General features: G+C 35.9%; 1 protein-coding gene across 2 annotated transcripts; it reads left to right on the top strand.

Annotated features, from left to right (window-relative positions):
• The first annotated feature begins 48 nt into the window (after window positions 1–48).
• Window positions 49–12,069, top strand: LOC130630319 (polypyrimidine tract-binding protein 1-like). 2 transcript variants are annotated; one of them, XM_057443778.1, is made up of 14 exons: window positions 49–166; window positions 3,388–3,445; window positions 6,203–6,247; window positions 6,328–6,555; window positions 6,840–7,007; window positions 7,465–7,676; window positions 7,855–7,991; window positions 8,581–8,723; window positions 9,290–9,323; window positions 9,623–9,715; window positions 9,964–10,112; window positions 10,529–10,596; window positions 10,929–11,067; window positions 11,346–12,069. In XM_057443778.1, the coding sequence occupies exons 2-14, from the start codon at window positions 3,401–3,403 to the stop codon at window positions 11,415–11,417; spliced, it is 1,533 nt and encodes a 510-aa protein (XP_057299761.1). In that variant the 5' UTR covers window positions 49–166; window positions 3,388–3,400; the 3' UTR covers window positions 11,418–12,069. The 2 variants fall into 2 exon arrangements, with proteins under 2 accessions (XP_057299761.1, XP_057299760.1); XM_057443777.1 differs by lacking the exon at window positions 49–166 and having other exon boundaries at window positions 3,260–3,445.
• Window positions 12,070–22,259: the final 10,190 nt, after the last annotated feature.

The raw sequence follows: 22,259 nt of genomic DNA, 5'->3' as shown, positions 1-22,259 counted from the left end.
TTTTCCCACATCTCAGTTTTATCTCCTTAATATTTAGCTTCTTTCGAAGCTGCAGCGGAAAAACTGTCTTTCGCTTTTCACATGCTTGTGTGACACACGTTTGTAGGATTCTGTACTCTTTGACGCTATTCTCCTTACTTTTCTAATAAACGTGTTTCCCGTGAAGGTATGGTTCTTATCTTTTTCTTACTATCTGTGTAGTCTTTATATTTCAGCTTTGCTGTTACTACGTATTAATACAATGAACTGTAGTTTTGCCTTACCTTTTTTTGATTTTACTGGTCTTTTGTGGTAAAACAGTTGTTGCTTGGCATTCTTCTTGTTTCAAATATATCTTATCTCTTACTACCAAAATTTAACTATTTTCTAACCGTTTTTCCAATAAATCTAGACTGCTTACTCTGTTTTGGTTTTCCATAAAGATATATTTGGAAAAAGTAGAATCCCTCTTCTGCATTTTCTAGGTATTACTTTGCAAATCATCACTTTATTACGTTCTTTGGTTAGCTGTTAATATGGTTCATGAGTTGCACTTTCTGTCTCATTTAAACCTTTTTGTTTTCAATACCATGGTGTTCAGCTTGTGCTGGACAAATAAGTTGAATCGTATGATGATTAATAAATAGAAAATTTGAAGCAATTCAATTAAATTACAAATGGCCAATAAAAATTATTAAAACCTACATTTACCACACAACTCTTTGTATTTGTCACTCAAAATTCAACAAAGATTCTCCCCCTTTTTTTAATAGGACCTAGTTCACGTAAAAATCGCCATGGTGGGTTTCATAAATCTCAAATCAGAATTAGTGATAAATTTAGTGATTAGCACAATTGCTGCCAATCCAAGAGAAAAACTGTAAATAGCTAATAAAAAAAAGCTAGCTATTACGTTAGCCACAATTTTTTTTCAAAAATATATAAAAAGCTAAGACATGATTTGCAAAATCAAATCTTAAGTCATTTCCTCACTCTTAATTGAAAGTTATTCCAAACGCCGCAAAATACACCTTTTATATCGGTTTCACAAAAAATAGCAGTTTGGACGCAAGCAGATATTCCTATATTTCTAAAAATTAAATCCACCAATTAATACAATAATTTGAGAACACCGAATTAAATCGACCAAGAAGTAGGAAGCATGTTTTATGTCTAACCCTTTTGTGTGGTAAAATAATTAACGCTTTAAACAAAGTATTTCCTGGTTTCTTGTTGGTAAAAAACAAGAGAAGATAGAAACAAAACAAAAAGAGCCGGCAATATTCTGATCGCAGGAAGTTCGTTAGTGACCCAGGGTGATTTTTTCCACCTTGCATATTTCGATATCCTAGTGGTAAGAAAAATTTAGTGTCTCCTTGCTAATCAACCAGCAAAATTAAAATCTCTTTAGATAGACAAAATTTTGCCACTTGCACTCTTTTAGGCCTAATTGAGAATGTTAACAAGTTACTTTTAACAGGAAATTTATTTGGTGGAAGGTGAAAAAATAGAGTTTTGCAGATATTTTATTTGGTTGTATTTTGTCAAATCTGCTAAATTTTTTTTCTGCCAAAATTTCTTATGGGTATTTTGTTCTTTGGAGATACATCTTAATCGCTGCTTTTTTTCTCGTTTATAATCCCACTGGGCTAGTACCAGCAGTTTGGATTGTAACGTAATGCCCCTTTTACTGCTGATTGTTACCTTAAGTGGATAACTTTTGGCGAGGATTGCATTAAATCTCTGCCGAATTTAAAAAAATATTTTTTTTTAATTAAGAAAACATTTCAAGGCAAAAAAATCATTTCTTTGTGTCATTCGCCGAAATAAATCCACGCCAAAAACATTTTGTATTCGCCAAATTAAATTCCCACCAAATATTCCATTTTGGTCATTCGCTTATTCGCTAAATTAAATACTCCCAAAATTTATGACGAATGACTGCAAATATATCAGACTTTTTTTGCTTTTAAATTTTTAAAATTAGATTTAGGAGACGTAAATGCAATTAATCAACATTTTCCATGTCAGTTGCGTTGAACGAAAATGTAAGCACCCTTAAAAAACCCAAGTCGTATCACATGCGCAAAAAGAAATATTTTTAAAAATAAACTCATTACTGGCGTCTTTTTTATCATAAGTACGTTCATAATGCGATGTTTCAAAAAAAGAAAAAAAAGAAATGCGCGTAAAAATTAAGGTACTGTTAAAATTTGAGATTTATTAGCGTTTGTGGTCAATAAAAACTAGTTCAAATTGGTATTTGTTGTCGCTTTTTTTCGCGCAAAAACCTCTAATTATAGCGAAAAAACTCAATGGATAAACGGATCTGCCAGAACGAGTCACGCGTAGGCACGCTTGCTTTGAAACCCGGGGAAAGTTGTACATAAACGTTACATTATGCAAGAAAATTGAGATACTGAAATCTGGGGCGGCAACTGTGGAGCATCAAAAAATCGCAAATCTTAAATTTACGCCAGATAAAATTGTTTTACAGTGGAAATATGTATCGCATAAATTTGTTCAACCACAGAAACAACCCCAACAGTAAACAGCGTCTTCGCAATCGCCCAAGCAAAGCTCGAATATGCTTACAATTTATGAATCCGTGTAACAAAAGCATAAGGAATTTTGCCAATGTTTATTTTTTTTTCTTTCTATTTTGGTTCTTTTTTAAATGTTATAGTCATTTCCTGGAAAAAAAGAAAAAATTTAAAATCTACTTTTTGCAACAGCACATATATATTGTTATACCCGTGGAGCTGGTTGCGTCAAAAAAACATTTAAAATTTCGATAACTTTAAATAAATAGAGGAGTTTATAAAAGGGCGTTAAAGTAAAAAATGATGTGGTCAATAAAAGCTTAGAATATACGCTCTTGTCGCCTCTCCCCCTTTTTGTCCCAGAAGCGAAGCAGTTTTTATGACCCACAATGCAATGTGTTGTTGATATGTAAAAAGTTTTTTCAAAAAAATTTATCGCCGCGCCACATGTTCAATTAGTCTTCTCGTAGTTGGTCTTTCATAACAAAATAAAAATCTGTGCAATATTTTCAAGCTCTACAAACTAACGGCGCTACAATTTTAATAGGGATTACAAACCATTTTTTAACACTTAAAAAAGTCAAATCCTGTCCCAATAAGTAACAAATGGTGTGTTTCTGACAGAAATCTGCCTTAAATAATGGGGATACCCTGAGCCGTACGAGTAGCAGATGTCTTTTCGTTTGTTTACATAGATTTATTGACAACCCGGTGCAAAGTACTCTTTCTGTTTTACGGGGCGCTGTCCACTTCACGCTCCATGGTTTTCATTCTACGAGCAGTTGGTGGTTACTGCTTAGTATATTTCTGTTGCTTCTCTGTCTGCTGAGCTTCTTGCTTTTCACCATGGTTCCTTCTTCCTTAGGGCCTTGCCTGCTATGAGTGATAATTCACTGGCTAATCGCAATTCTGTTGGAAATAAGGTGAGTACTTTAATTTCTACTGTGTTTTGCACGTGTATGTAGCTAGTATAGATAGCTGCAGATTAATAGTTTGTCTTAAAAGATGAATAAAAAAAATTATTGTGTAGAAGGGCGAACATATGACCTATGGATAAAGTTGCATGTTTTTTTATCTTTTTTTCTGTTGTTTGCACATAAGCTCTGGTAGACGCTCAAATTATAACAAGCGTTAAAATTAGTTCGTGATTTTTTATCCACAAATGTACATGCAAGTAAGGAGCAGAGCTCAGTTTAGCTGGATACTAAAGAATTGATAAATTTCCTAAAATATTTAGCTCTGGCCAGCTTTATCTAATTCTCTTGTCATGTGCATGTGTGTGCATTATGTGAAAAGACAATACATGCACTCCCCCTTTTTAATTTAAACTTAAACAGCCATTATTATTTGTAATATGACATGGCCTATCCCATTATTCCTAAGTAAAGGAATCACCACCATGCTTTATAAGTTTAACAGCCTATCCCACTAAACGCTTATAGACGTTTTGTTTGTAAACAATAAGTTTATTTAAGTAAGTAGACAGTTATTGAAGCATAAACTTAGCTGAACATGGAGATGTTGCAACTAAATGAAGAGGTGGTAGGTTATGTTGATTGTTATAAGTAGCCTCTAGCAGGCCTGAGTTTAAAAATCCACAAACTGCTGAGATTTTATAAGTTTATAAACTTCTTATTTTGAAAGGTTTCATTCAGTAGATAATGCTTATACTCTGCATGATTGGTTATGAAAGGTGAGCACTGTGTAAACTACCTGTCTGAGTCTGCAACTTGTGAACATTCATGAGTGCACTGGGTGTTAACCAATAGTTTAACATGTTTTCGTTGTGGCTTTTCACACTACCTTGAGATTTAAAAAGGATGTTCAAATCTAATTCTAATTTGATAAAGCAATCATATCATTTGGCAGAAATAGTTTCCTTTACCTTCAATGTGGGTTGGTTCAAGTTAATGCCTCAAGTTGTGTTGAAATATTTTAATGGTGTCTGCTATTTGTGCATGTTTTATTGTTTTCATTCCAAGGTCAAATGTAACTGAATGTTTTGATTAGTTAAAAAATATCTGCTCATTTATTAAGTGAAATCATTTATAAACAGATTTTTTTGTTCTAAATTTAAACAATTAAACATTGTTATCAAAATTCTTTTTTCAGTGAAAGTGAAATCAGCTGCTTGCTGGTAAAAGAAAATATTTTTTAATTTTCTGTACAAATATTAAAGCAGGGCTTACACATAAAGAATATTTGAGAAGAATATAAGTCATTTTTTATAATTTTTTTATCCATGTACAAAAAGAAAAAAAAATATAATATGCAAATATACCTATTGTTTTGATATTTTTATTGAGGTGAATTAATTCAATTTGGTTTGGACTAATTCACCTCAACAAGAATATCTAAACAATGGTTTGACACGATTTTTGTTTCAAATATAAAATATTGTAAAACATTGAAAAATTATTGTAAAGCAATATTTTTCAGTAATATTCTGATGTGTTAGCGAGCATTTGGTTTGAATAAGATTAAGCTTCATACACCTTGACTAATTTTGGTACATCACACCATATTTTAAGCTATATTTTTAAAATATCTACATGCGTTAATTATTTACTACCATATCCCAGTGTGTTTTTTACTTTCTCATTTTATTTGTAAATTAAGTATACTTCTCATACAATGTAGGAAGCTGTAATTTTGATTCAGCTTCATTTTTTAGTATGGCTGAATGGGTTTCCTTTTTAATTGGTGCCATTATTCTGATACAGGCCACAAATTTCGAGATAACAATAGTTCCCTAATCTTTAGCCAAGGGTAATGAAATTTTACAAATATATCTTTAATGTAACAGCAGTGTTTTTCACTTGTGTGCCACTTTCTTACCGACATGTTTGTTGTTAATAATAATTGAGATAATTTTATGCTAATAGCCGAACTCTCAAGTGTGCATAATGGCTTAGTGGCCAGGCAGTGATGCAAGAATTGTATTTATTTGAACTCATAAAGAATTTTTTCTGTAATCATTACCCTATTTGTAGATGTTACCCTAACTCAAACCCTCAAAAAATGAATTTCAGCTGGGTGTTTTTTTGCTGTTAGAGCTGATGGAGGTCTCTAAGCTATATCAAGATTAACAATTTTACAATCCATAAAACACCTGAAATTTATTTTATTGTTCCATACTGAATTAACTTAACAACCTTAATCTTTGTAATTAACTTACCTTCATGTGAGCCTAATTATGAAATAAACTCAATAACAAAAAATTGTATATATAGTCAGAGATGCATTTCCTAACAATGGGTAGCCACTGACGCATAAAAAAGTGTTGTAATAATACTAAGTCTGAACGACTAAATTTGATTTAGTAAATTTAGACACCCTGTAATGCATTTGACACTTAGACTATCAATTAACACTTATCTAACACTATCAACCATCATAACTCTTTTTTCAAAATGATATTGTAAGTCTAAACAGATATTTGTTTGATATTCCAGAAGCAGCCTTGCATTTCTTGTATTTTCTACTGCATTTTTAATTAATTAAGAGCAGCATGGAATATGTTAATATCAAGTTAGGAAATTAAATTATTAAATTAAGTTCTACTTCCATGCTTTGTATGCACTATTAAACTTTCAGAGTTTTATGTAAAGATACTTTTAAGATATATAAAAGATAATACCTTGACGTTCTTACTGATAACCTGATACCTTTTTTTTTAGCGTACACACCCGGATGATTTAAACGATATGGAAAATAATAAAAAAGTAAGTGCAGCTTTTGATTAACATATCTGTAGTATATTATAACATAGTAAACCTTGTTTTAAGTTTACTTTGTTTGTTAGGTTAAACATGAGCAACAAACACCGTCTAAAGTTATACACATTCGTCAACTTCCGCATGATGCAAATGAAGCCGAAGTAAAAGCACTTGGACTACCTTTTGGTAGAGTCACTAATATGCTTTTAATGAAAAATAAATCTCAAGCATTTCTCGAACTTCAGGACGTTGATAGCGCAAAAACTATGATAAATTATTACACATACGTTTCACCTACTGTCCGAAATACACCTGTAAGTTTTGCTTGTTTTTGCTTAGAAACGTCTTGGCTGTTAACAAATCTTGTTACAGTTTCCACACCATGAAACTACTTAATTTATCTCAACTTTACATTTGACCTCCTCTGCAAAGACTGCCTTTTCTAGAATATCCTTGTTATTCAAAACATGTTCTGCCCAGAAGTTCCCAATTCTCCTATATTTTTACTCAAAAATGAGATTGACAATCCTTTCTGTTTGTGGGCTATGACTGAAAAGTATTATCCTTTACATAAATTTTGTTCTGGTACTTTTGTTAGGTCTTCTTACAGTTTTCTCAACATCAAGAGCTTCGAACAAATAATCAAAACAGAGATGTAGACCAGCAAAATGGTGGTAGTGCAGACTCTGGCCGACAAAGTGGTCGCGTATTAAAAGTAATTGTTTCAAACATCATATATCCTGTCACAATTGAAGTACTACAACAGGTATGTTTTCAATTTTGTTTTCAAAAAAATTATTTTGTTCAGGTGTTTTGTGTTTCTAAGAGAGAATGTGCTTGTATTAAATTTTTTGCATTTATATTTCTTCAGCATATAAACTTCTAACTATAACAGCCTAACATATTGAGATAATGCGAATAATATGTATAGCTTTATAAAGGGAATAAAAAAACTGCCTGATGCACACATACTATAGATACTCTAAATTTTAAAAAAATATTGATTTTGTTTTGATTTTTGTTTATTTTCACTTTTGTCTTTTCTACTAGCTGTTCACTTAGTTTTTGTATGTTCTATTGATATAACCAATTCCTATAGCTTCAATGTTATTCAAAACTGACTGCTTTTTATGAGTACTTCAGCTGCTAATTTTTAACTTTTAAATAAAATCATAGGTTACTGTGTTTGATATTCCACTGTAGTCTCCTGTTATATTTTTTAGGTTTTTCAGCGTTGTGGGGACCTTCAAAAGATTGTCACGTTTATTCGCAATGATCAGTACCATGCATTGATCCAGTACTCTAATCCGAAAGAGGCAGCAGCTGCCAAAACACTTTTTGACCACCAAAACATATACAATGGTTGCAACACACTACATGTTGAATTCTCCAAAATGACTGAGCTGGTTGTTAAATATAATAACGATAAAATGAGGTGAGATGGTTGGTTTTGTTATGTCAAATGTCACCACCATGAGCAATGTTTTAGGAGACTATTTAGGTTTACTATGTTATGTATATGTGCTATTTCTAGCTTAAAAATTTGAGGAACCGGTTGTAAAAAACGTTGTCACAGAAATTTAATTCTAATATATTATTTTTCTTTGTTGTAGAGATTTTACTAAACCTGATCGACAAAGCCTAGACCCAATGAATGCACAGATACAAGCAATTCAAGCACAAATGAATCCTGGAATGCTTCCAGTCCCGGGATCTTTTCCACCACAACTTTTTCCTCAAGGATTAAACTGTAAGTTGAAGACACTTTTCTAGTTTAAAAATACTTAGTTTTTTTGACTACCCTAGTTTATATCTCACATGGGAGATTTTTCTGAATAGTAAAAGGAACATTTTCTGTAAATAATTGTTTTAAAATAAAAATGTATATAAAACTACTTGTAAAGCTCGCTTTCATTTTGATAAAAATCCAAGGCCTCTTTTATCTAAATTTTGAAACAATAAATTTAAATAGCACATATCTTTTATTTTGATGTTTTAATTTTGCTTTTCCCACTAAAGAAATATTTTGGAACTCGAACAATACTCCCTTATTGTGCTCTGAACTATGCAATGACTTTACTCTAATTCACTTTATTTCATGTAAGGAAAAAACTTGCGAACTTGCGTTTCATGTAGACAATTTTTTATTTTGTTTTTGTGAAGTAAAGAAAATAAAAGCAAAACATTTGTAAGTTTAAATTACAGCAAACATCTAATAAAAAATGTCAGGAAAATTTTTGTTAACACAATGGGCATGGGCATTCCCATGTGTAATTGTTGAGTTCTGGTGAGAATTATAAAGGATGACCTTTATATTCTTGTTCAATTCATTCCTCTAGTAGGAGGTGGTTTTCCTGGTATGATGGGTAATGTTAGCCCTGGCTCCAACATGAATTTTGGTCAACAAATGATGGGCCATCATCATCACGGCATGGGAAGCCGCCATGGCAGCGTTCTACTTGTCAGCAATTTGACTGAAGAAGTGAGTTTGTATATGTGTAGGATCCTAAAGCTACATTTTGTGATTAGCTAAGTATAATAAAGAGCTACAAGCTGGTTAAAATGCTCACATTCCGTATATCCTGCGCCCATATTAAAAATCCAACAAACGCGTTTTGCGCAATGAACTGACCAGTGTACTTAGCTCGCTAGTTTAATTTTTTTTTTCGAAAAAATATACTGCAAATAAATATTTCAGCGAGACTCATTCTGGATGAAAACATGACCAAGGCTGGAGAAGATAAAATTTCTAGATATATCTATATATTTGAGTCTGTAAATTACGTACATGCCGGAAAAATAGCCAGTTTGCTCTTCACCACCATGAGCTCGACTTACGTGTATATCACTAAAGTCGAAAACCAACAGTTGTTTCCTAGCCCCATTGAGTATGTAGTGTTGTGTCATACTTGGTTTGTTTGTTTTAATCATAGCTTAATTTTCTTCTGCTTTCTTCGAAACTTGCATTCCATCACACAACTCTGCTGTTGTATTAAATTCTTTAATCTTAACTGTGTATTCTGATATTGTGTCTTTCTTCTTCTATAGGAAATAACTTGTGATGACTTGTTCATTCTTTTCGGTATGTTGTATAGAATGATTTCTGTTGCACCTATTGTGTTCGTAATATATTCGTTATCTATTTTAAAATGTTTCTTAGCAGTTATCTCTTCTGTGTTTTAATAGTGTGTTAAAAACACAATGTCAGCAACAATTCGAATGTAAATATTTGTGTTTTTTATCAGCATCATAAAAATGGTCCTAAAAATTTTGCTGTAATGTAATGCAAATATATACAATTTTCACATATCACGTCAAGAACAATTTGGTCTTGTTTCAGGGTTATTTAGTACTGATAAAAGTTATTTCTTCACCTATTAGGTCATTATGGTGACGTGCAACGTGTAAAAATTTTATTCAATAAAAAGGATACTGCATTAATACAATTTGCTGACCCATCACAAGCATCAACAGGTAATTGCCTTATTAGTAAATAAAATATTTTTGTCATGCATCCAGAATTTTTGTTTTGTCAAGGAAAATTTTATAACTAGCTGACGCAGCCTACTACTGAATAACTTTACTATTAACTTTTTTCTACAAAATGTTTTTTTGCCTGTTAATTGAAAATTGAAAAGGTTAAGAAATCAAGAAGTTTATTTTGACACGTCAAATGCACTAGGTTATAACAAATCTGAAAGTTTAATCTATCTTTCTTATAGCACTGCAAAACTTAAATAACATAACATTATACGGTCAAGAGATGAGAGTATCTCGCTCGAAACACGATAACGTTAATATGCCGAAAGCTGAAGATGAGGGAAAGGAGTTGACTAAGGATTATTCAAACTCCCCCTTACACAGATTCAAGGTAAATTATCTTTATGTTGTTTTATGACTGATCGACATAGAACTTATTAATTAGTTTATATGTGGGATTATTTTCATCCCTGCTACTTATTCTGTGGAAATAAACAACGATTTTGTTTGCTTTATGAGTTAGGTTTATGTCTGCAGCGTTTTAATATAGATTAACATCCAACCCATAGGTTTGAATTTTTTTTTTTTTTTCACATAACCTTGTTGCGTACATGAGTAATTTTTCTTGCGTGTGCTTCAAAACCTTGATAAAATTGCATTTTTTAAATTATCAGTTGCCCTAGTATTATAGCTTTGTATAGAAATTACTTTAAAGAATCCATAAAAACAAAAGCAATATGACAATCGTGGTTATGTTAGGCGAGATGTCACTATTCTTCAAATGTATTGTTGTTTAATTCTCTCTAGAAACCAGGATCAAAGAATTTTCAAAATATCTTTCAACCAATTCGAACTCTTCATCTTTCCAATATACCGTAAGTTTATCGATTTTTTACCCGATGTTTTTGTTAGGTAATAGTTTGTGTAATTCACAATAAAGTGAGTTTTACTAAAAATATACCCCTATATTTACTTAATTTTGATTTCAGATTATATTAGCGTGGGGAATGGGCTACCTGTCTGTTTGCAAAATTTTAAGTCTGATAAAATTATTGTCTAAATATTTAAAATTCAGTTAATTTTAAAGTGAAATCGTTGCTATAGTTCTATTTCTATAATTAATTTTACCAAAAAGTTCAAACAGGATCTCGTATAGCCAGCTACAATTGCCGCTAAAGTGTAATAGTATTAAATTTGGTTATTTCAGGGAGTCTGTAAGCGAAGAAGAACTCCAGGAAATGTTTTCCGAGAACGGTTCCATCTCGAACTTCAGGTTTTTCCCAAAAGACCGCCGAATGGCGCTCATGCAAATGAGTTCTGTGGAGGAAGCCATCGTCTGCTTAATAGTAAGTAGCTAAAAAAATTTTCTCAGTACCCTCAGACCTCAGATCAGTCAAAAACAATTGCTGTTTTTAGAATTAGATAAAACATAGATTTTCAAAATTGCTGGTCAAGGGGCAACATTTCCCATGTGACTTAATTACGGGGAAAGGGGGTTAATAGTTTCTTCTTGTTTTATTTTCATTGAATCAACCGTAATTTTAAGATATCTGTGCAATGTCCAGCTAATATCATTCGTTATAATATCCGAAGTACTTATTTTAATTAATTGATTTATTTTTAGAAACTCCACAACAAAAAATTAAATGAGTCAAGTCACTTGCGCGTTTCGTTCGCAAAAAATGAAATGCAATAACGGTGTTTTTTACGCTGTATATACGGAATATATTTATTTATACAACTCTTATGTCACGTGACAGTAAGGAGGAACCCAGTTGGACATCAAACTAACGACGATGATTGTGATTTGAAGTATGGGCAATAAATAAACAACTCCCACGCCAATTGTGGGAGAAAATTTTTAACAAACAGAATCATCGAGGCAAAGATATCAATAAACAGCCTTGTGTGGAAAATTTTAACTTTCAATTTCATGGTTGAAATTGTGAAGTAGTGTTGCTTTTAAAAAGAGATAATTTTGTAATATTGCATATTACGATTTTTTTATTTATTGCAAATGTAATCCAGACTATTTTATCCACTATTCTCGTCTGTGTTATGTTCTACTTCTTAACGTTGTTTTAACATGTGCAAATAACCTTAGTTAAAGATGCATTCACACTTGTTACATATATTTTATTGTAGTTAACTTTTCTTCTTGCACTGAAGTGTTCTTTTATGTTTTCTTTCTGTGGGGACATGGCTTATCTGTCTTTTTTTATTTCGTAAACAGACGCAACCTTCTTTGTTTGTTGTTCGCACGCGTGTTGGTTTACTGCAAACTCATCTTGAATAATTATCTTGTGGTTCCTTTACACGTTCAAGAAAATAGAAATTTAATTTTTCAATTAGTGTTTTTTTTTCTCGATGGCTTTTGTGTATACATTATCAGAAAAAAATTTCACGGAAGAATGTATTTCCAATTAGGTGTAACTCAAAGCAAGAAATCAATCCGTGCGGGAGATTCAGAATAGGCTGACAGCGAAACTTAACCCTGCCACATAATATTTGAAAAATTGTAGAAGATTGTTTTTAGTTTGCAAGGAGGGAAAAATTGAGACTGATTTAAATTCAGTAAATCGCAAGTAAGTTTGCACAAATGTTAGTTCAAATCAAATAAAATTCACAGTGAAATCAAAGAATCAGCCGCTCAATTTTTACAACGATTGTATTCTTACAAGCGATAGGTTGCACCGACGGAACGCACATCCTATTAAACAGTCAACAAAAAAGTGATCATGATTTACATGTGCATATTCTATTACTCGATTGTCTGGCTATATGTGCCGCTTTTGGCCAATTTATTGTTTTAGAAGTTAATCCATCTACTAAATTTTATTCCATTTCAATACATCTCTCGCCATGTTCAGGAAGCCCTGGTTACGGAACAAATTTTAAGTTAGGTTTGTCAGTCGCTTAGGCGTTTATTCGCGGTCGGTTCTGCTGGGGTATCAAAAGTTTCGGGGGCTCTGTCATCATTTCGGTTTCTCCATTAATGGAAATTAGTGAAAGTCCCCTGAGAAGAGCTCGTAAGTAAGTAAAATTATTTTAAACTTTACCAACATTCCAGAAATCACCAGCTGTGACTGAATTTCTGCATTCTTTTTTAAAGTCGTTATTCATTAATTTGCCTCATCTTAAAGAGTTTGAAGCGATATATTTTGCTGGAAACGTAGATGTATGAAAAATTTATTTTAGGAAACTTTTCAGTCTCAAATATGATGAAAACGCTGAAGGTCCTGAAATCAGAGTTGGGTATCTACCCAACCTCGATCTCTTTATAGGTTTTCCCATCACTTCAAATCTCCAGAAGACTCAAATATTTTGCGTATATGCGTCGCGTACATGGTAGCTAGATAACGAAACCCCTGTCCTTTCATTAGCGTTGGCTAAGAGTCTTAGGCTCATTTACCAGAAGTTAATTATTCTCTACTGCTATGATGACCAAATGTTATGAGTAAACACTCCTAAATAATCAGTTGAAAATGTGATAATTGTACGAAAAAAAACTGCGTGTTTGTAATCTCGTTCCCAGGACTTCTTTTTCGCTTTTTGGTATACGCCTAGCGTGAAAGAAATAGCTTTAGTACTGGTCAGCCGAAAAAAGAGCCGCTTGTTTGAAATCTCGTCTCCAGATCTTCTTTTCTGTTTTTTTATATGTGGTAAATGTAAAAAAAGTAGCTTTAGTTCTAGTCGGTCGAAAAAGAAGCCTTTTGTCTAGCTTGTTCAATTTTTACCCTAGGATATTTGAAGGTAAACAAGCAAAAAAGTAAACATATAACGAGTGAAAGTGTTCTAGCAATCTAAACGCAGAATGGAGGGAAGTAGAAAGATACTTGGCTAACGACATGGAGAATGGTATTATTGCCGTACTGCCTACTGGTTATGGAAAAAGCATATCAAGTTTTTTAAAAATATTATAAAAGATACTTTCAAAATAGCTTAAAAAGCTACTTTATTGTACCAGGAAATTAATCCATACCATGTCCTGGAAAATAAAATTTGCACCTAATCAACACACGGCCTAATAATATTAAGACAAAGTCATTCGATTTAAAACTTTCTCAACATATGCACAGACGTTAAAGAAATCGTTTTGCGAAAAAAAACTATATTATTTTATCTATTATTTTCTTCATAAAGTTTTAAACGTATAGCTAATACAAAATATTTTTCTACTAATTTCTTTATATTGGTCTACTAAGAGATAGAGAAATGTATGTTCTAGCTATATGCATATAAGAGTCCTACAAAAGAGGGCGGTGACAGGAAAGCGAAGGGTGTAAAGAGATGTGTGACCAAAAAGTCTATCACTTTTGACAACTATAGGCGATGCTTGGATGAAGGCGTTGATATATACAAAAGTCAGGTGTTAGTTCAGAACAAGAACCATCAGGTATACACCAAAAAGGTGAACAAATTAGCAATCAACAGGGCAGATGACAAACGGATCGTGCAACCGGACCAAATTACAACACTAGTCAGATGTCACTGCCGCCTCGTGTCTACCCGAGAAAGAAAACCATCGACAAATGCCTACTAATCGCTGTATTTCTACCCTATGCCCTGATTGCGTTTTGCTTTTTTCAATATCGCCATACAATAAAGAATATGAGTAAGCTCGCGAATGAATTTGACGAAGCCTCTGCAAAATCAACCTATGAGCATGTAGAGAAACCCACCGATAAACGCAAAGCCCTGAAGCAAGCCCTACGCAAAGGTAAGGGGCATCTCCTACCAAAAAAATGTACAGAAGGGTTCATTGACAAGGCCTCCCGATGAGGTCGTAGAAAAGGTACATGCCGAGTATGTACAACAGGAATTACAGAAGAAGGGGGAGAAAACGGCTAGGGCACTTAGTCAGCCTATATGCAAATTTGATTTGAAAAAATTATTGAAGTACACTTTTCCGGGAAGAGTTGCTCAGGGGCACAAGTTAGCGGCACTGATGAGGGAGAAAAAGCTTGGAATAGCTCCAACAAAGAAAGAACCCATGACGTTTAGAGAGTTCTTGAGATACTACGAGAGAGATCTAAACACCCCCGAAGCTATACTCAAAGGGATAAAAGAGACTATGGAGATCCTTAAGGACCAAGGCCTTACTATCCATCTTGATGTAAAAAAAGAAGTAAACATCTACATCTATGGGGTGGGGACTTTGGCTGTGCTTGCCATAGGAGTAGACATCTGGAAAAAATTTAGTAGAGGCAAAAATGAACCTCACAAGCCAGCGACTCATCCAAACAGGGCAAAGCCCAGATTGATATCTTCAAGATGCATTGAATTGTTTCAAAAAATGCTTTAATAAATGAGTACAAGCAACGTAACCCCAAAAGAAAAGGAGATTTTGAACATGCTCTACGAGACCGTCGTAGACCTTAGTTTCACTATCGCTTATGCCCTAACAGGTAAGAAATTCTGGAGTATAACAAGGCCCTCTACCAAGATGGATACAAACGATGTTCTTAAAATGGTGGCGTACTTCGCAGCAGGCAGGGCGAGTCGCGAGATGGCTATGAAGAATGGGTGGCTCCCTGCAAGTATACTCCCAAAGCCTCCAAAATAGACCGTCCAGTAAAAATTCTGTTTGTCACTAAGACAAATAGAAATCAATATGAAGGAGGGTAAAATATGCGCGAAATATAGGCACTTTTTATTTATGGGAGATTTCAGGAAGAAACGTAATGGTCAAAAAAATCAACAGTGCATAATGTCTCGATGATAACAAAGTGTCAAAGAAGCGCACAAGGTGCCGCCCCAGCAACCGGCCTCTACATAAAAACAAGGAGCTCATAGCTATCTGTAGGGCCCATATTGAAGCCCAGTATTCCGAGGGGATAGACTGGGAACACTACGAGTTTCTTCATATTCATCACAAGGTTCCGTTTAAGTATGAAGAAACCGGCAAGTCTCCAACGCTTGCTGGTGTTGCTAGGGTATTGCACAAACACTCAAGGGTAAATACAAATGGATAAGAGATGCTTAAAATGTAAATACCTTCTTTCCGTAGACAATTTTAGAATCAGAGTGAAATAGTCGAACGAAGAGTTGCATAGGTTACCTGGATAAACTCAAGCAGCAGCGTGCCAAAAACAAATGCAAAGACCGTAATATTGACTATAAAGTAGACCCTCTTAATATTGACAGGAAAATTAGAGGTTTTAGACAGGATGAGAATTACATGCTTCCTTACACCCTGTTCACATATCACATTGTGTTTAGGTACATTGAACTGTTAAAAACACCAATCAAGATACCTATGGAACAACTCTTCGAATGGATCTAAAAATTGTCGTCGTTACTGGCAGGTGAGGAGAGTCTCTTCATAGTCGACGATATGATAGCCGATGAAAGATGCTATTTCAGGTAGGCATATGAAGCATAGTCTATGGCTCTTAACGCAGTCGTATACAGCTCTCCCCAAAAATTTGAGACGACAGAAGAAGCAGCTCTTCCTCTGGTATTCCCACGAAAGGCCCGATATGAAGATGATAGACGAAGAAACGAACATGATTTCGGACTGGTCAGACATCAAGCCTGAATTGAAAAAATCCAAACATGCATGCTTGTACGTGAGGTTGAAACATCCTAGGACTTGGAAAATCCTTGAGTGACCACGGTGAAATCCTCTGGGTAAGCATTGGTATAGAGAAATGTCTCTTGCAACGGTTGATTTTTTCCAAGGATAACCAGTCTGATCATTTTATATCGAGGATAAAGGTCAATGTATCGTAGCCTCCGATGTTTGGAGAGCCTCAGGATATAAGCGAGAAGCGGGAGTAAAAGCCATCCAGCGACATGTTTCTGATAAATATAAAATGCGGGTAGGCGACACTTTCGCTGGTCTCCAAGGTGTGGACAGATCTATCCACACCCAACCAAACACGGTTTTGCTGACAGAACCTGGCCTCTATTGTTTCCTCCTGAGATGTGGTCAACCTAACGTAGAACCCTTTTTAGAGCGGGTTGTAGACGAGGAAATGGGAAAGCTTGCTGCGGTAATCGAGGACAGGGAGATTGTTGTCACTATACTCGAGGATGATCTAGATGAATGGAATAACCAGCTCGTGGTGCTGGGGGATGAATTTGCAGCACAGACCAAGGAAAATGCAAGGCTTAGGGAAAAACATGTACCACATACCCAAGATACAGGTAAAGGCAACGTCATCATCATCCACCGTAAGTACAGCGCATAGAATGACGACGAATACCATCATCTTCCCTATTATTGCACGCGTGTTCAGAAGCGCAATATTAGCAAGAAGAGATTGTGGTTGAAGGACAACTTCTCAGGGGCGGAGGAGATTGTTGTCATCGACAACCCAAACGGTATACACGTCTTTAATCGTTTTGAAGAGGATGGGCATGTGGAGCGTTACAGAAATCATTTCGGACTTATCGACCTTACTTGGGATGACCTGTACCTCTTGGGTTTTTCGACACTAGATGACTAGGCAGACGCTATTTTAATACTACTCTTGTGAGTATTAAAATTATCACACCATATAGGGGAGGAACTATATGGAATATCATATTGACCATTTTGGCTGTATGTTAAAAGCCATTGAAATATCAAAAGATGGAAGGCTATGTACAAAAAAATCAATTTACAATGAACTACGATATGCAAGTACCTGTACTACGCTGTTGCATCAATACGGGGTCAGTGATTGGTTATTGTCCTACCTGCTTGGAAAATTTTAAATATCGGCATTGACTCTACTATCTTACTGACGAAGACCTTTTATACAGGATAGCGTCAGGCAAAAAAGCATGGGAAACATTTGCAAGAAGCAAGATCAACGAGGATCTAGAGGATGATATTGAACGTCTAGGGCTCCATATTGTTGATGTTTAAGAGAACAACTATGGAGCACTCTGCTATCAGGTCATCAAGGATAAGGACTGGAAGCTGTCGGATTTTCCTGATATAGCAACAATAGGTTTGCCATAGAAGATAGACGCTTGGTCGATATTGACCTTGATATTGAACCCAATGTTATCAAAGGTATCGTATATGGATACCCGTTCTACACCCTACATCCTTTGGATTATTTAAGGGATCCGAATGAAGATGATGATGATGACGAGGATGAAATAGATCTGGATGCCCTAGAGGTACGAATGAAGAACTATTACCTCTTCTTGATATGCTCAGGCGGCACCTGAACGTCCTCTGGAATAAGCATGAGTTCGTCTGACACGAAGTTTCTTTCAGGGTCGTTTTTAAATAGTAAAGTACACGACTACCTGCTACTATAGGATTCAATCTGCAAGTATATTTTCTGTAAAAGGCGTCAGTTGCGCGTGTTTTTAGAGTCACCGTGCTCCTCTCCTGGTTGTAGCAGATAGAGATAGAGGCCATCCTCAGGTAGGGGGTTTTCCTCGGAAAATAGCTGAATTTATGCAAGTGGGACATCATCCAGTTTAATCGCCCTGTTAGGTTTCATCTTAATCATGGCAGTCTTGGCAGATACCACAACCCTTGCATTCTTTACACTGGGATCTTACCCTTTCATGTGGACAGCTATTGTGTTTCTTTGATGCAACATCGAGGCATTTGATACACACTTTTGTCAGTTGACCATTTCCTTTGATCCTAAAATTGTCCAAAGAAAGATAGTGTTTACAGTTAGAACATCTATTGGTCTCCTCCATATTGACTCGTTTTTGTCCTCAGGGGCAAACAGGAGTTATGGTCTACTAGTACTCAACACTATGATAACGCCCGTCCAAAATATTCAGTTGGGCATCCATCAGCAAATACACGTAGCACCGTATATCCCCGGTTCCGTCGGTTTTCTTGGTCATGTGCAACGTAATCCCATCGCTCGGACGTTGAAGAGGCCTACCGGATTCATGTAGGGTATGATCAGGAGACGCCTGGAAATCGACAAACAACGCATATCGCTCATTGAAGAATTGTCCAATCGTCACTGCCGAGTCGTTACTACAAAAAAGGTTCACGATCTGTCTTTGGGGTGCATCGCATGAGATTAGAGCTCATTAGGCTCCCCCTCGACTGTAATGGATATGTTTTCGATTTTAGGATTGTACAAAACCTCGTATACACTGGCATAAGCCTTCACTTTCCCGGGATCTATAAACAGTAGCAAGACACCTTTGAGACTTTTCGCCGGGGTATCAATCTGCAAATTATAGCTTGTGTTCTGCTTTTTCATAGTCACCACCTTGCTTCTTAGGATCCTTTCGTAGGGTAACGCTAGTCTTGCATATCTTGACACCATGGCACTTACTAGGCCTTCATGGCTTACCTTGTCAAACTCTAATTTGATATTGGTGATCTTATAGGCGGCATCGGCAGGGACAGCGGCCGTAGATCCTGAAGCTGCCGTACTACCATCCTTGATGATGTCACTATGAGGTGGGAAATAGATTATGAACTGTAGCCTGTCATTTAGACCCGCTGGATAGAACGGTTAGTCTCCAGTGAATTCACAGATCTTGCCCAACGGGATACAGAAGATGTTGCCATAAGCTGTAACAATGGCGTTTTCTTCATTTGTTCGGACATGTCCACTAGCCTTGACTTGTAAAGCCCGGATGGTCCCGTCGTTGGGGTTGATCCCCACCAAAATGACGTTGTTGTCCCTGTCAAATTTGGGTAACCACAAGTCCTTGTAAATTGCGAAGGTATTGAAATCGCTGATGTTCTGTACTTCATTGCCATTCAAAGTTATGCGTGGGTCCAGCACCAAGCTTTTGCAAATATTTGAGACGATGGTACGTTTCGTGTTGGTATCCGTCACTTCTAGGTCAAACAGGAGTTTGATGCTTTCTAGAAAAATCACCTCATCCTGTCGCATGTTGGGGATTTCCACGTAGAGATCTTCATTTTGATTGATTGTAGAGGGTATGTTACTAATCTGAACACGTTGACGGCGTCCTTTGATCCCGAAGAGTTGCTTCGTTTCCGCGTAGGGGTCTAATGTAGTTCCGAATACGTTACTCATTTTTTTAGTATGATTTTTTCAAAAAAAGATGCCAACGAATCCGGTATTTACGCATGAGGATGATTTAGAGGATAAAGGTGGGGATGAACAACATGAAGATGACCATGATCATTCATCAACGCAACAACTTCCATCAACGCCGGGGACTTCAACGACAGGACAACAGTCGGGTACACGTAAGCAATTGGAGTTGGGTTTGGGAGAACGGGATTTAGAAACACAGGTCAACGTCCTTTATGATAAACTTATTGAGGGTTTGAAACTGGCTCCATCTGAGAAAAATTATGATTATTTCAGAGTGGGTGAGGGTAAGCAACTTATTTTTAGACAGATAAAAAGAGGAAAAAGAATCTTAAAAGAGATAGTGCTTACTGATTAATATGGTAACTTTAATACGTTTAACTCTATAGAAACATTGTTGGGTAAGGAATGTATGAAAGCCCAAGGTTTTGCTGACTATCAAGCACCCAACAGGGGTGGTAAATTCATGGCCCAGAACCTCTTGAAAAAATATAGTATAATAAGGAAGAAGAAAGAGAATTGTGAAATTATGGGGATGGATTCTTAAAATAATATTGAAAATTTCGTTGATGAGACGGAAAGCTTTCAAGAAACTTTGCTGGGATGGACGGGAAAGGCCTCGCCGAGCGTGAAATAAGAGGGCTTCATCGAGCATCACAGACTATCAGGGGCGCTGTAAAGTTACACCGAGCCAATATGACGTTATACAACGGTGAGATTACCAGGGCGGAGGGCAAGTTAGAACAACTCGAGAAGCGGAAGGACGGAAAAGATAGAGGGCAATGGGATCAAGACCGCATTGATAGGGATATAGAAAAGGTGAAGGATAAGCTTAAAGATCTGAACGAAAAAAAAAAGGAAGAAGAAGCACACGGCATATATCCCCAGCTAAAGGTGATTAAGGATACGTTGATGAAAATCGCTGCAGACGATACGTCCCTGGTCGAGAAGCTTCAGATTTTGTTCAAAGAACAAGGTCTTACTATAGCCAGCATAATTTCCGCTATTGATCTACCGATTTCTACCATTGTACTCGCTGTTACGGGAGGAAGTGCCGCGGCAGGTATAGGAGGGAGTGCTGCGGCGGGTGCGGAAAAAGGGTTTGTAGAGAAGAATCTTGAAAGGCTTGGACAGTTATTAAAATGCCTGGCTGGTAAAGCAGGTGCTGCATAGGGTACTGGCATAGGGTACTAGCATACCATGGAATTTAGTTGTGATTGCATCATTGTAGTATTTGAGTTTGGCGTTCACGTAACGATCTTTTTTCACAGGTTCTGTCGTTAATTGCTCAGATATCAGCTCTTCTATCTTGGACCAGATTTGACGATACTTCGCAACTCAGTCGGGGTACTCTTCAAAATCAAGACTCATCGCTGGTACAGCATTGGCGTTGTACCGGCTGACCCCGTGCGGAGACCAGATATTAGGTGTTTTTACCCTCAAGGCAACCACGAGGTTATCCTTACCTCCATTGGCAGGGATGGGATCCGACACTGTTAGATAGTCCATGTTGATATCATTGATGTCCGTAAAGGTAGCTGCAAACGAGTAGAAGATTTTAGTATTGACAAGCTCATTCTCAAATTTCAGCATCCTCTTTATTAAAATCCAAACAAGGCCCGAGGATTTTTTCTCGTTTTACATACACAGCTACCCCCGTTATATATGATATATTCCTGATAGCAGTACCAGCACAACATTTTTCCTTTTACCACAAACCTACGTCCACAGGTACATCTGTCGTACACATCCAACATACGTTCGCAGTCCTTAAATTGTTCCATTTATTTGTAAACATCGTCCTCCAGGTCTTGAATCCTCCTTTTATTATCCTTCTCCTTCTCTGATTCTTATGCTAATGCTAAGACCATAAGTGGGAGGGAAGGACTAATACCGGCTAAGAAGGTTGACTACTGCATTTCTAAAAATATCGAATTTTGATTGACAATTGATACACATTTTATTAGTAGTATTTTTTTATATGTTCACATCTTTAGTGCGCATGCGTTGGTTTTTGATGATTATTAGCGGATATACAGGGGAATTTACAATAATGTGTGCTAGAACTATGTTTACTCATTTTAGTATGATTTTTTTATGTGAATGACTCAACACACCATACTAGGGGCTTTACCTTGAGCTACATGACTCAGCACTGCATGATATTGGATGATCAGGGATTTGTTGGGTTTAACCACGCGTGCGCGAGATGTGCGTGCGCGCCTGTGCTAGAACATAAATTTCTCTATCTACATAATAACTTTTAGGTCAACAACCAATTTCTACGCCGGTCCTGATATTCGCGAAATGGGACCAGAGGATGCTCAATCCTCAACCTCTTCCCCATGGTTTTTTAGGTTTTTTTACAATAGGTTTCGTCCCAATGTAAAAAACTAAAAAAGTCTTGGAAGTGAAGTTGCTCAATCATGACAATATGAACATTGATTAGTTTTATATAAATACATACTCAACATCATTTTACTTTGCCCAATGATGGGAGAAGGATCTCCCGAAACGCCGCCAACTAAACTATCATGTTCAAG

This window comes from Hydractinia symbiolongicarpus, chromosome 2 (assembly GCF_029227915.1).
Source record: "Hydractinia symbiolongicarpus strain clone_291-10 chromosome 2, HSymV2.1, whole genome shotgun sequence".
NCBI lineage: Eukaryota > Metazoa > Cnidaria > Hydrozoa > Anthoathecata > Hydractiniidae > Hydractinia > Hydractinia symbiolongicarpus.
Note: the sequence above shows the minus strand (reverse complement) of the source record. Positions and strands in the feature narration are given on the sequence as shown.